Source organism: Haliotis asinina, chromosome 9, assembly GCF_037392515.1.
Source record: "Haliotis asinina isolate JCU_RB_2024 chromosome 9, JCU_Hal_asi_v2, whole genome shotgun sequence".
Lineage (NCBI taxonomy): Eukaryota > Metazoa > Mollusca > Gastropoda > Lepetellida > Haliotidae > Haliotis > Haliotis asinina.
The window spans coordinates 4779437-4795757 of NC_090288.1; the positions used below are offsets into that span (position 1 = coordinate 4779437).

The following is a 16321-nucleotide window of genomic DNA, read 5'->3' on the forward strand; positions in this document are numbered from 1 at the left end:
TAACATTGCACTAAGGTTAGCTTAATGACTTACGATCACCTTAGTGGTTTGCGAAACAGGCCCAGATCAACATATTCAATTATGACGCCATAGTAGTTTGTTTGAGAGGGGTTCTCGTTCCCTTTAAGGTCGATAGGATAGCCAAGTGGTTAAAGCGTTCGCCGATAACCCTGGTTCGATTCCTCACGTGGGAAATCCATTTCTGGTATTCTCAGCAGTGACATTGCGGGAATATTGCAAACGGCATAAAAACTGAAAAAGTTCAGTCAGTGCATTTGTGAGAATATATGACTCGTAACATGTGAGCATCTTATATGACGATTTAATTCAAAGAGGTTGAATTAGATGAACTTTGTTCCCACTGTTTAGTCATCAATAAGTAGAACACAGTTTCAAACAATACCAGATATGTAAGGACGTAAACACCACGTAAACAAAATAAATAGTATACGATATTACCAGTTTCATGCACGGCAGATATGTTCCATCATTATGTACAAATTTCGAAAATCTTGTTCAGTTTGTCCACACCATCCGTGTCTGTCGGTTCAATCGATATAAATTGACAGGTTTGAGTTTATATATTTTCGATACAAAATATTTTTATTTCTTTTGAATATGTTAAAATTCAGATTCTAATATTTCTTCATCTCTTTACGAATTCACTCATCATGTAATCGAATAGAGGGTTTAGCTTTGTAGCTATCGGTATTTGGGTCGGTAATTGTTCTCGAGACGAGCTTGTCTGTCTAGATGAAGAACCTTCACACATAAATGTCATACAATATGCCTGTCACATTAGACGTAAACATCAGTGAAAAAAACTTCAGGGATCAAAGGTCTAATTTTTGGATAGTTGGCTTCCTTTTCCCACTCAATAACAAACAACAAAGAATATTTATAGACAGATTCTCCACGTGACCTGACCGAATTTCTTTCCACAAGGATATTAACATTACACAGAGGGTAATATGACGAAACGGCTTCAAGCTTTCTGATTGGTCGAATAAGAACACACCTCTTCTGAGGTCAGAGTTGAAGGTGACAAATCTGACATATCATTTTAGTCCAACAGCTGACGGAAAATGGCTTGTCGCCGGTGGCTGGGGTCGGCGATTATGCCTGCCGATCGGTGGACTAACAGTCCACCATTTATAGGAATGTTTCATTTAGGCAAATCTGTGATACAAAGACGGTTTAGACACAGACAGGTAAGGCGGAAGAATGCATTCCCATTGTTGCACAGGATTTTGAAGTTGACCTATGTTTTCGCGAACTCTCTCTGCCACTGCCGTTCCAATTGGTAATATTCTAATATCACTCGTGCTACAGGAACGACGTAAATTTGCCATTTATTGAATTAGGAATTCGGATAGTTGGTCAAAACGTGTTGAACTGTTTCATTTTGGTGCGACTAGTGGCATCGGTACAGAATGGAGATATTATTCTTTGTATGAATGGTGGAAAGGGTACAATTGTACGGAAGATTCATTACGACGGGAATCAATACTAACATCGGTAGTATACTGACATTTGTAACCTTGTTATATTAACTGTGATTGTGGCAATGTCATGTTGTGAAACAATTCTGAGCAACGATGTATAATCTTAGTCTTACATGAATTCATTGTGTTAATTCATATCAATATATATATATGTTCCTGTATGATTCATGCAGTTTCACATAACAGGAAACCAGTGGAATGATCAAATTGACCAGCAGCTGCAGATAAATACAGATCCATTTTGACAATTATGAAGATGTATAGTGAAAGTGATATATGAATACATTCGCATCTTTACTCTATTTTTTGTTGTTGTAGTTGTCAAAAGTCAGTCATGTTTGAGGTTACAAACCTTTCTAATCCACATGTAGTGAGATTTTAGTTGTCAATTAGAGTGAAACTCAGACCTGTTTGTGTAATGTCATCCAACCCGTTTTGGTTGTGTACAAGTAAGTGGAAATGATGTAACTACAACAATAAAACCATTATCATCTGTTAAACCATCATCATTTTTCTCTATTCTAAGGAAAAAGAAACATTTATGTGAAATATAAAGTGTAAATGGCTGGCATAATACAACCCTAATGATGAACTGGTTTTACAGCTGTGTTGCATGCTCCCATCAAGTTAACATGGTTAATGACTATAGGCAGTAATGATCAGTTTGCACTGAAGTGACTGGGTGCATTATTGAGTGCATTGTAGCTGGAATTGCTCTGACATGAACTGTAATTGGATGTTTGTTGTTTAGTGGTAAGGTAAACTTAGATCTCATTTAGCAAGGCTGGACTAAATTTGAATGACCTTGGTTATTTATGGTGTTATGTGATATTTTTTTACCATGACTGTGTAATGAGGTGATCTGTGTAATGAGGTGACTCACAGATCAGAGACCATATACCGGTATATGGTCTCTGCACAGATTAACACAGAAATTGTGGAGAAATAAATTGTGAAACCAGTAAATGGCCACACAAGTTAAATGAATAATATATTTTCATGAATTACACAGTGTAAGTTAAAAGGATGACGATGGTACCAATGGGTCAAATGCAATCATGAAGATCAAGAATATACCGGTGATCAATGTTTTTGTTTATAAATGTTCTTGTCTCTATACCAGAACCCAGAGTAACAAGCGGTATTGCAGGATTTGTTATATCCAAATAGGAATTCAATCTACACTTAGCAAGTAGAATAAAAACTAGGTGGATGAAAGTAAAAAGAATTTCAGTTCCCCTCATTTTGTTCTTGTAGAGGATCTGCAGTCCATGTACAAATTGTCACATCCTGAAACTTCTTGATTGATCAAGCCAGCCTTGTTTATGCTAACAACTAGGGGCAGATAAATCTAATTCTTCTATATATAGTGCAGATCCATTTGAGAAAGTTCCAGTTGGTATTGACCACTGTTCTGTTCCCACCTGACAGGATGTGATAATGTTTATAATGGGGGTGAAACGGTACGTTCTTACCCTGGTACGGCCTCCCGTTCGGTCTGCTTCAGTTCAGGATATGAGATGTGATCATAATCCAGATAATTAACACCTAGAGCCAAAACTTCCATTGTTTAATAAGTTGAAAAAAAATATAACCATAATCTTTGTTATTTTGAATGAACAAAACTGTCATTTTATGACAACATAGAAGGACATTATTAAAAGTGAAAATACCAAATTTTTGGATTGGATTACAATATACTGAACTTGCAAAAGTGTTTACTGCATCAAAGCAACTGAATTATGTAGCACTAACCACTTTTCAATTAAAGGCTGTAGCGGACACTGACTGATAACTTAGAAAGTGGCCCAACATAGTCATGTAACCAAAACTTTATGTCTTGTACATCAGAGAATATAGACCAGTTTCCGGTTGTAACTTTCTAATGACGGGATCATGTGACCATGCAGGTCAAGCTTTGGGACAAAATGGCATCTGTCAAGCATCGTTGTAGTTGAAACTGATTAGTCTGTAGACTGACCCTGTCTCAAGCACTGCAAGTTTCTGTGCAGAGTTGCTTCCCTTGGGCACAGCAGGAACCAAGATTTTTAGTTTGAATCCTGGTTTGTCGGTCTGATAGCTCCATACACATATCTGTGTGTTTAGCCACGGTAGTACATGTCTGATTCACTTGGAGGTCTCCACTTTATGATAATACTGAACTACAAAATATCAGGGGTAATGTTTAGAGACACAACTCATTCTCATGATCTGGTAGATATGGGAAATATAGAGTCTTGCTAAAGGACTTTTACAAGTGGTTTACCATCTGGCTATCATTCTTTTCCCACAGAGGTTACTGGTCATATCTTCCTACAACCCTCTGTTCTAATACAAGCCTTTCATGATATGAGTGTTCAGGATTCATGATTGGGTGTAATTAGATTTAGTTGTACAGTCAGTGACATTGATTCAAAAGTGATCATACGCCAGGCCTTGGTAATTCCCATACACTTCAGGAAAACTAGAACCTCTTCCCCGGCTCCATGTGCAAATGCTTCATCGAGACAGAACTCAGCCGTGCCAATGGCATCTCCATAGTCCTCATAGACAACAGACAAGTTAGCCATCTGATATTATTTTAACCGAGAAACATGGTTGTATTAGTACAAAGGTTTGTTGGTAGATATGATTTGTAACCTCGGGGGGAAGAGAATACTGGGCTGTATCATCTCACAAAGTTTTCATTTCTCTCACCTGTTAGTGAGTTTTGTTAAACCAACTTCAATATCTAAAGTATCTAAATATCTTATAATGCAATAATATAAGTTATCACATTGTGTCGAGGGAAATACAGGGTTTTGTCAGTCCCAAGTAAGGTTGTAATACAACTGAGGGACTGATAAAACCCCGTATTTCCTGAGACACGATGTGATAACGCATTTATCTAGCTGAATGTTTTCACTAAAAACAAAACAACACGCATCGAATCGACTTGCTGCCATGTTGACACCAGCTGATCGTTTGACCTCAGTGCACCACACGTTACTAAAGGCTTGTCGATGCATGCTTTTCTCACATCTCGTCACTGAGGCGTAGCGGGAGGATATGACTTTCCCAGCGGGAGTATGAAAGTCATATACTCGTGATCGGATCGTGATGGATGTACATGGTATTTTATCAGAGTTACGTGGACCAATCAAAACTCGACATTCTTTCCAATCATATTAGGAAGGCAGGAGTGATAAAGATCTTCCAAACATCATACCAAAGTTTCTGACCAGGAAGTACCGGCACCGACAACTGGCACTAGTTGGAGAACCGGTTGCTAGGAGATACTAGGTATCAATGGAGATTATGCAAGTTCTGTTTTAACCCTTTTGAAGTCATTCTAAATGCTGGTGACACAGTCCACAAATACATATCACCCAGACATACTGAAAGGTAGCTTCTCATAAAACCAGATGGACTTGTGGCTTGAAAAGATCAGACGATAATTAAGTATCGGCTTGAAGTCTCCAACATGTCGTCCAGGATACCTGCATTGTTACTGTAGCGAATCTGTTTCAGTATTTAAGACAGATTAAATGACAGATTTAAATGATTTCTTGAGGTATGGCATCAGAAAATAAAATGTCATCGATATGATGCTAAGATATATTACAAGTATGCTTATGTAGAATATGTTTTGAAACAGATCCAGTATGTCAGTGTGGCTTTCCATGTGTAAATGGTCATCATTGTTTTTAAGAATGACCATTTTTCATGCCACGGAGAGCTATACTAGTTCAAAGAAAATTGCACACATCAATATACCTTTAGTTGATAGGTTTGTTTGTTGTGTAACACCTCACTCAGCAATATTCCAGTGACATGGTGGTGAGTGTGGTCTAGACAATCCAGATATCAAAAGCATGAGCATCAATTTCAGTTTGCATGGTAATGAAGATCTCTTTGTCATTCTAAATCTGAATGTTTTCAAATATGTCTTTATTTATATAAGCAGAACTAAGCAAAATCTGTGAATTGTCTGAATATATAGCGATTCTAAAGTATCCTTTTATTGTTTTTTGTGTATACCTTTCTTATGTCTCACATTCTGTTTATGTATGCTGCGTATACGTTTATGTAACTGCTGGGAGAATTCTTTTCAAAGTTGGACAACTTGTAACCAATCCTTTTCCTTCACCTATGAAAATCTGAGTTTTAATTGGTCTTCAACAGTCCGAACTTGTTGGAGAGGTGACTGAACAGACTGAGTGGTCAGGTTTGCTGACTTGGTTGATGCATGTCATTCTTTACCGATTGTGTAGATGAATGCTCATGGCGTTGATCACTGGATTGTGTGGTCTAGATTCAGTTGTTTACAGTATGCTGCACATAACTGAGTGTGGCATTAAAAAACAAACATTCAGGAGTGAAGTATGTTTTAAACAAAACTACCAAAACACAAGTAAATGTGCAAACACCTTTGTCACAGCAGGTGCCCCAGTGGCATAAAAATATGTATGAAACAACAAGAACTGTACTTGATGCTTGTTTTAATGTTTCATCAGCTTTGATGTATGCTGAGATGGAGAGAGAAAGTATGGCTTATAAATGTCACTTTCATGTTATTAATTATCTGGAATCTGTTATGTCCTGATGGAGATGGTGAGCTTTGCGTCAAATAGAGACCTGGCAAAGCAAAACATTTTCAGTTGACATTTCTTGACAACTTACTTTCAACATCATCACAATGATGGTAAAAACATTTGAGGTAACCATATATGCACTATTTTTATCAATATTAATCCTTTATCTGGTGTGTACAAAACATTACACTTATGTTCACGCATGTTTGTGAGTTTGAGACACTAGATTGATGGTGAAATCCATTATCTTCATGAAGACGTGATTGCAAGATCAGCAATTTTCTGATTCTACGATCTCTTGTTTTCGTGATCATCTGATAGCCATTTTAGAAATAAATACAAAAGTGTATTAAATAATTAATATATAATACTGTATCTACACCAATAACTGCATGCATTTTTTACATATCTGAAGCTTAACAAATCCTGTATGGTGTCACTTGAGGTTCGTCACTCATGTGTTGTAGCGTCACCAACTTCACAGGAGGGCATCACTCATGGATACTAAGTGGCCAGAATGGGACCATTCTAACTAATGATTTCATGTTTGATTTATTGTGGATTCATTTCTGTCAGGATTCAGTTTATTATTGAATTAGTTCAGTGTGACTTATTGATGATATAATAAGGACAGAAACAGCTGTATGAACATTCCAATTGTGTTATGGTGAGAGAACGATCTTTCATGACATGGTCATCAGTGCCGTATAGCTCACTTCATCATGTTTAGTGTTACGAATACAGAGAGGGTAATGAGTAACTGGGAAAGTGAAAGGCCATAGTACAGCATTTTTTAGTTTTTTATCCCAGGTAAAAATGTTTGCCTTAGCATTACTATAATTGAAGAAGGGCAGGAATTGCATTCTTAGCTTTTTGATTCTGATTCTTCTTCAGTTGGTTTATATTTTATTTTGTATCCTAAGAAGGAAAGCGGTTGCACTAACCACTACACCACCATCCCCTACCAACAGTGGCTCACTGCTGAAATGTATAGTGAAATATGTGCTATAATTGTGTTTGTTCTTATCAGCTGATTAGAACTGGACAAGACACTGCAACAGAACTATCAGGAAACATATCAGATGTCACTAAAGAACCACATGACCATGGGGGTGGTAGGGGAGCATTCACTTGTCACAACAACGACCCGGGTTCGATTCCCGTTGCTCATAGGTACAATGTATGAAGCCCTTATTTATCAGATCCCTATTTGTCATGCCCCTGTTTGAGTTGGTGCTGTTATTTTAGACACACATGTGTTGGTTATGCAAATTAGACATGTTTTGTAAGGTAGTTTTGTTTCAGTGCATTTATGTGAAACAGACTTAATTTGATATAATGATAATTTAGTCATCTCTGACAGACAAATTCTTTGTTGGAATCACATCAGGGGGTTTGTAATATGTGGTATGACAGAAAAATGATGCTGAATCTGCTTCGTATATGATCTAGAAATACTTCCTCATGATGTTAGACTGCCTGTGACATTAAAGAAATGTTCTTTGACGCAGTAGCACAGAAATACCACACTGTAACAAGCATATAGTCAGTTCACACATAAATCTCCATGCGATGTGTCCACTAACAGTCTATATACAGCTGATGTTACCAGGTGTCTGTTACATATTCATAAAACCAAACATCGTAGTTTTCAGGTATATTGTGGGAGAAAAACTAGATTGGAAAAAGGTTGACTTTCTTAGCCAGCAAGTAGATAAATATACTGTTATAAGCTTTTTTATTTCTGTTTTTTTAATGATATTTTTTTAATGTTATAAGCTGCAGTTACTTGTTGATGTAAATGGCTTAGTAAAGTTTGAAGTTCACACACAGGATTCAGTGATTTCCTAGGAATATTATCAGTAATATTGTCATGTACGATGGGTATCAATACTTTTCCTTGGGATTTCACTATATCCTGTCTCGTACAGGTTCAGACAGTAGGATTTTCTCAATCATTTTTTCATAGAGTTTCACTTGACATGTTGTATCAGGTGACTTCTAATCTCCATTTGTTAACTTGCTGTCCCATTTATCACATGTGCATGTCAACTTTACATGTCCTGTGGCTGAGTTACACTGAGGCGTGACATGGTACATTATTCAGTGCAACTGATTATATGTTTGCAGAATTCTGTCAGTGAATAGAAATTCACATAGTTGTACATCAATTGAGCAATCTGATTTGATACTTTATTACACTGTTGTCATATACTGTTGTTTTCTTCAAATTATACTACAAAGTCAGTTCAAAATTAATTTGGTTGTTTTCATGTATTTTAAACAAATATCACAAGTTTTGTAAGAAGCTGTAAAATAATAAGAAAAAAATTCCATTTCAGATTCATGTTAGTATTCTTAAAAAACGTGTATATATATGTATAGTAATTAAAGCTTGTTCCGTGTGTTATAAGACACAACTCATAGGATCAGGTAGTGAGGCTCATTTGCTGATAATTTACTTCTGTTCTATTCTTTGTTTGTTCTTTATGGCACCCAGCCATATTCCAGCCATATAGCAGCTGTCTTTGATATAATTTATTCTTTATTGTCTCACCCAGCAATAGTCTGGCTATACAGCAGGAGTGTTTTATATAGTTTGGTTGTTCTTTAATGCAGCTGCATAGCATGGTCTTTAAATGATCAAATCTGGACTAGACAATCTAGTGATCAACAGTATGAACATCAGTTTATGTAATTTGGATACAATGACACTTGTTGTTAGTGAACTTGACCACCTGATCCCGTTTGTCACCTCTTACAACAAGCATGGGTTGCTGAAGAACAATTCTAATCTGGATCATGATGGGTTCACACAGCTTAAGTGTGGTATTGAACAGCAAGCAAAAACAACAGTACAGCTTATCGCTTGTATATTAAAATATGTCAATCACTGGATAGCCTGATCCAGACTTGATTATTCACTGCTGTCATATAACTTGTTGTCACACAGTAAACAAATAAAACAGTGAAGATTTTCTCTTGTTCCTTTAAACCTCTTATCAAAATGTAGTGATGATCCTGTTAAGATGGACAACAACACTAAAAGAAATATTTTTAATCCACCTATAAATTCTTGGAACTAAATCCTTGAAATGTATGCCATATATTTAGGAGATAAACATACTGTGTTGGAAAAGCAGAGGTATATAATGAAATTATGATAGCTCTAAATTTGATTTAAACCTGAACACATAGTGTGAGGTTTTATATAAAAAATTTAGTGTTGTTATAATTTCGTTATATACGTCTGATTTTCCAACACAATATGTTTATCTATATTCTACCATAACCGTGTTATTCAGGTATTAAACAAATACATAATGTGTTGGAAAATCAGAGGTATATAAAGTGATTATATACCTCTGAATAACTTTGATTAACCAATCACAATCCAGTATTTACTGAAGTCATGGTAAAATGGATATTCAACAGTGGTTTTACAGAAATGTTTAATGAGACATGACGTTAATCCTTTTCTGAACCAGTAACAAAGGTTCACTTAAAACGCGGTCAAATTCCACCTATGCACTGCATAGTTCTGCAGTATTTCAGAAATCAGCCATCTGTTGAATGGCATGTGTGATTTATAGAGGTTGAACAGTATCAATTATCAAGGAGTGGTTCTGCAATTCAATGTTATTTATATATATTTATTCTATTTCATTTTCTAAACTAGGTTAAATATTCAGAGATATTGAGCTGATTTGCATAAAAGATGTTTCTTAAACACTCATTTTTTCATGCATTTTGCAACCAGTTTCAAAGGAAAGGTTTGTCTTAAATCTGTTTTATGTACTGTTTAAAGACTATTATCAGACGAAATAATACTTCTGCCAACTAAATCCAACAGATCACTCAACAGTAAAATTTATCTTCAAATATATATATTAATATCCTGTTGTTGACCGTAAAGCTGTATATTTTTCAATAATACTGTCCATGAAACTTTAGAAAATTAATTAGACTGCGAATTTGTTTCCATTAAGAATGCTTGAAGTTGTAGATGTGTTTTCAAATAAAACTGGAATAAGTGTTAACCCCGAGTATAACAAGAAAACTATTTCACAGAGACATTAAGAGGTTCCAGATGACATGAACCCATCAAGAGAGCCATCATAACTGGAAATGCTTGGTAGAGTTTTCTAAGGGAGATCATCACCATATTTACTTTTGTTTGATATAATTAACCATTTTTTTAAGGTATGTTATATGTAATTTCCATTTTTGATAGATGAAGAATCTTACATAAGCCTGCGCACTGAAATTTTATTTATAAATATGTTACAATATGCTCCAGATAACATTTCAACATCAAGAGTAATTTTACTGTATTGGTGTACTGAAAAACCTTAAGAGAACATTTACTAAGTTAGTGAATGGAATTTCATGGCATGTGGCTATATGATAAGATGACAATTCAATCAGGTACAGTCTAGGTTATGAAAAAAAGACTTGTAATTTGTTTCTGTGCTGTCATGTTTACATACACATACGCAATTTTGACCAATCAAATTTAACCGTAGCAAAAAGGATTCCCAACACACGACAAGGGAAAACCCAATGTGTCAGTATCACTTCAATTCAAAGATTGGACACTACTTGAAATCAGATTGATGTGATGAGATAATGAGACTGTAAATGTTGCTGTGGCGTGTATCTGCTACATTTTCTAAAGTACTTCTTACCATTTCATGGATATTTTTATCCATACATATGCAGATATGGTCCTTATCTAAAGCCCTGTGTTATCAGGAGGCTAAGGCTATTAGGTACTCAACTCTTCAGTCTTCAAGGTACTCAAGTTCAAAACTTCGACCTAATGAAACCACACGGGGTAGGGGTTGCCCAGCTAACACGCGACGTTCCCACAACGTTATGTTTACGTCAGGGTTTGGTTACGTCGGGAAATGACGTAACTAGGACGTTATTAGAACGTCCTAGGATAACGTCATATCACAACCTTGCCACAACGTTACACATTACGTTCTCTCTACGTCCTTGCAACGTATTTTTCATACTTTGGTGTAACGTACTTGTAACGTTGTCAGGACGTTCGTTTCATATATTTTGTTTACTTGACCTGTTAGAAGGTGTTTGTATTTGCAGTTGACCATCTAATTATTTATCAAGACGATATCGAATCTAGAACAACTTTTGAATAAATTTGTTTTGTTTGCTTTGTTAAATGCGTTCAACTGAAGCAAATAGATAACTTCACGTTTGAAGGTTATAAGAATGTCATTTACAGACGTTGTCACAACGTTACGGTTTACGTAACCAGGACGTCGTAACAGCGTGTATTTCAGACCAAGGTGCAACGTTCGCATAACGTTGGGAGGACGTTCTGTCCACGGCTTGCCAGCACTGACCCGTTGGAACATCGTTACATCTTATTCTCCTCATCCCGGAGTTTACTTGATGGAATATCATACTTAACAGGATCGAAGCATGTGATATTTTCTATTTAAATTACCATATAGATCTATCTCTTCAGTATATAATGAAGTTTATTCATAGTATTTACCTTATTTTTGTTGCATACAATTTATTATTATATTATACACTTGTTGTTGTGCTCTTGACTTCACTCATTTCAGGGAAGTTATGAAACATGTCTCCTTCTAGATCTTTTAACCCACAAGATCCAGATTGAGGCACATTACACATGACTTCTTCATGTGACGTCATTGCCTGTGCGAGCACTTTCCCGCTCGCTGACATCACACTTCTCGCGCGGCTGCCAGTCCTACGTGTACAGGGTTCTGTGTCTGTTCCTCACTTTTAAAACGGGCTCATCGCCATAACAGTGAGTAGTTTGTTTATTGTTTTGTTTAGATTAGTAAATTATATGTATTAATTCAGAATGTACTCATTAAGAATAATGAAACTGACTCTTGATTAGATCTATTTACTTGTCCTACTTTTTACACATCCGAAATTCACAGTGTCATTTGATATATTTTTTTAACTGTCAAAATCGCATAATTACTCGGAGCTCTGAATTTCTAAATAACATATTAATGATCACTGATATCAATTTTGCATGGAATCATCAATGATAATTCTGAAACTTTGCCGATGAACCTAGAATCGGCTGGGATGTTTTCAAAAATACATGCTAACAGTAATTAAGTGCGTTTAAAAGTTCCGCCATTTTGGATACTGAGTAGTGTTTACATACCATATCGTACGTTGATTCAGGGTAAGCGATTTTATTCTTTGAGTGTTTCTCTTTGTCTGAATAATATTTACATAAATATAGTGTAGTATACCACATCTGAAACCGTTAGTTGTTACACAAGTGTTATTAAACGTAGGCATAACTGTCGCATGCTCCAAGGCGGTACGGAGGCCCATGGCTAGGCCCATGGATGTAATTCTATCCTTCAAAGAGGCAAGTCTAGATAAGAGGACATTTCTGCCGTGTGAAATACCATTCCCCTCCCTCAACCCACCCACGTGGTTATCTTTTTGAAATGAAAAAAATCCGATTTTACACCACGTAGCATTTTCGGAAATTTTCAGACATCTAGAGGTCTAATCATTGCTTACAGTGGCTCAATACGCTTAGTATATTCAGGGGAAGAGTATCGTAGCAGGAAATAGAAAATTAAAAATAGATACGATGCAATCATTTGATCATTCATAAAAAAAAAACTGTCGAGTAAGTGCAGCGTGACACCATGACTGACGCAAAATCACGCAGAACGACAGCAGTAATTATCGGCATTTCTGGCTTCTTCTGTCATTTACAATGCAAACGATAAATACATATAAATACACAGAGAGTCAGAATAATTCTGATTACTTACATCTCACTTTCATGTACAAAACATCCCTAAATCAAGGAAACTGCTCGCAAAATCCTGTGTACCCATGTCAGCGAGGCCGCTATTTTGAAAGAAATCGGCCCTCGATAGTGATGTCACACGTAAACATCGTTGCACATGTTAGGCAATTTCTTGGAGGTGAAGCTCAGTTGAACAAGAGCAAACACAATGGCCATATCATTCCGACTGCACTTTCAGCATTGTGATTTATATTTTTCGTTCAGATACTTTTTCATGAAACTAATTTCAGTATCTTGATATATCCTTGTTCATCATCATCATATCATATGTGGATATAGGGTATGCATTTTCATTCATTGAAAGCTTTTCATTGTTTGAATATTTACACGGGAAATTGACCCAGTAGTGTACTATAGGATCTATCACAGTTTAAGCCTCTACACAACTGTTAGAGGATCACACGTAGCCATTACTGCAACATGTGCTTCAGTTCCTGTGATGTACAATATTCAGTATGCTGGGACACACATTGCAGTTTCATATGAACAGGCTAATAAACAGCAATTTAATTCAAAGTTATAAGTAAAACTGATAATATTGATGAACATGATTTGTACATTTTCTGTGTAATTTTATAGCCGTATGCAGACAACAACAAAAAAAACCTCGGCATTCAGGGTGTTAAAAATGTAACGGCATGTTCTAATCTTGTGCTTTTGAATAACATTTAGTCTTGAAGCTAAACTATTCTTTTTTCAGATGCACGCTGCCGCTGGGAAAGATGAGGAAGTGCAAGCCTAGAGTGAAACGTTTCTAAGCAATGTATTATACTGGAATAAATGGTTCAGTGTAAACAAAAGAAGAATCTCTGTTATTTGTTACCAGGGCTCAAAGTAGACAGTTTCGAAAAATGCAAACCACACATTCATAATTGCCGAAATGAGTTTTCGAACTGTTGATCACTTTACCTTTTTTCAGCATTCGTAATTTAAATCTAACAAAAACAACGGAAACTATGACTTTTAGCCCTGGATATTGTTATGATCATGGTGACAACAGCCCAGAAACCTAATACAAATATTTTATCCTCAGACTACTGTTCGTTCTGAGTAGGTATATACCCAAAACAACTATAAATAAAGTTGTTACAACGTTATGTTTATGACGTCACGAGGACGTTATTTTTGGGTCGTATGAGCGTAGAAAATAACGTTGTGACAACGTTATGTTTATAACGTCGCGGGGACGTTATTTTTGGGTCGTATGAACGTAGAAAATAACGTTGTGAGGACGTGTTTTCGACTCCACAAAAAAGACGTAAGTGGGACGTTATATGCTGACGTTCTGGGGACGTAAACGTAACGTTGAGACAACGTCCTCAAAACGTACTTTTGTTAGCTGGGTGGTTGGTGTAAGGTTTCAGGGCTTATTCTAGAACTGTTCAGCTCTACCTGATGATGGGGCTAGAACAAACCCTGAAACCTTGTATTCCAGAATAAACAGAAGATGTAACCCAGAAAAATCTGTGTATTCATTAGGATGGAACAATTTCACAAACCATTCAAAACCTCAGTGCACAAATTTAGGGTAAAATATAAGTTGAGCAAAGACACAGGTGTATCAAAATGTCATTTGTCGCTGATGCATTCGAGTGAATATTATGGATATATAAGGAACATGTCTGAATCAAATGATGATTTCATGAGCATGACAATGGATTAACATATTCGGTCAGAAATGTTGTGCAGGAACTTCAAGCACTCAGATATGATAGGTCACATGCAACATTAAACACAACTTTGCAGATTCTGAAATCTTTCGGTATGCACTTACCGAAACAAATCATCAAAAATGCCAATTCAGCCTATAAAACTGAAAACAAATGCAATGGAAAAAAAGTCTGTGAAATCAGAGTTCAAATGATTCACTAATTTTCCCCAATTCTGGGGGAAGAATTGGTTTCAACAGCTATGCTGCACTGCCCTCATAGCGCATGTGCAGTTAGTAGGTTCACAGAGCTTGAAACAATATGCCTTCCCAGAGTATAAGGTCATCAGAACAGCAGCCTAATCTTGGTAGCGTGTACACAAATAGTAAATGATCTGCTATTGCTTGATTGTGATAAGCAGCCTCTGTCACAGAGAAAACTCAATGTCTGGTTTATTTACACTTATGTGTGTGCTCGACTGTCTGCTAATGACAATGTACAATGCACAGCTTCAATCACTGACCACATCCGATTTGAAATTAACACCTATCAGGCTTATAAGCCAAAAACAAAGAGCCGACTAAGAGTATAGGCAAACAAACCAGTGGCCAGTGGCAAGGCTTTGTTACACTTGAGGGCACACTCACCAGCTGTGACTGGGATTGTTGTTGCAGCTGCATTATAAGTTGAAATGGTGAAAAGATACAGATGTTACAGATGTAATGAATACACAAATGTGCCTATTTTTCTGCTTGTACAACTGTGAAACTGTGTATGTCATATAGGAGGACCGTATCTCTTATGTCACATTCATTTTGTCAAACACTGCAAGTAACACTTTGCTATGTACTTCTTATTTAGCAATTAACCTGTTTAAGACACAAACTAATTTTGGTGATATTTTATAGTTGCTTATTTTTTTTTGTATCTGTAGCATCAGAGGAATGATAAAAATTCAGAAAAGTAATTTTAAGTTCAATATATTCATATTGGTGGGTCTGAAAACAAACCAAATTACAATTATAATTTGATTAGGACTAGAAAATGAGGTCATGAAATTCACAGTCCACATTGGTGACAGTTTTGCTGTGTTCTTCCCCCCTGGTATTCACATCAGCACGACCCTGACAATTTCAATTCAGAAGTAATATTGAGACACAATGCAGTCCAATCATGCAAGAAGGAGTCGGGGTCAGGAATAATAGATGCATAGAAAGTATATGACATTTTACCAAATTTAAGTCAACATTTTGAACAAACTAATAAAAGTTGTGTTGGGAAACTGAATATGTGTCAAGTGAAGCTTTAGCTTGTGGTGACAGCTGATGCAAAGGATACTTTTTGTTAACGCTACTTGAGATCATAAAAGGGTTGGAGTATTATGTGTGTGGGGACTCCAGTGAGCTGAACATCTGTATGAAGATATTAGTTACCTGGCAGAAACTTGCGAGGGAGGAATGTCTTTGTTCAGAAATATCAGGTGGCATTGGATTTTGTGAAATACATATGAAGCAATACCTTGAATGTACTTAAATGTTGGGTTTCATGAAGGTTCGGGATAGAACAGGCCTTCAGCAACTCATGCTTGCCATAACAGGTTGTCGTAACATGATCAGGTGGTCAGACTCACTGACCTGGATGACACGTCATCGGTTTCCAGATCAGTGCTCATGCTGTTGATCACTGGAATGTCTGGTCTAGACTTGATTATTTACAGACTGTCGCCATATAGCTGGAATA

At 36.4% G+C, this 16321-nt stretch overlaps 1 protein-coding gene across 1 annotated transcript in view; it reads left to right on the plus strand.

The window, feature by feature from the left end:
• Window positions 1-1085: 1085 nt before the first annotated feature.
• The window catches only part of LOC137296605 (haloacid dehalogenase-like hydrolase domain-containing 5), a 57105-nt gene continuing 41869 nt past the window's right edge, over window positions 1086-16321 (plus strand). The window contains exon 1 of the mRNA XM_067828415.1: window positions 1086-1211. Within this exon, the coding sequence (XP_067684516.1) occupies window positions 1086-1211 (126 nt within the window). The remainder of the gene's footprint in view (window positions 1212-16321) is intronic.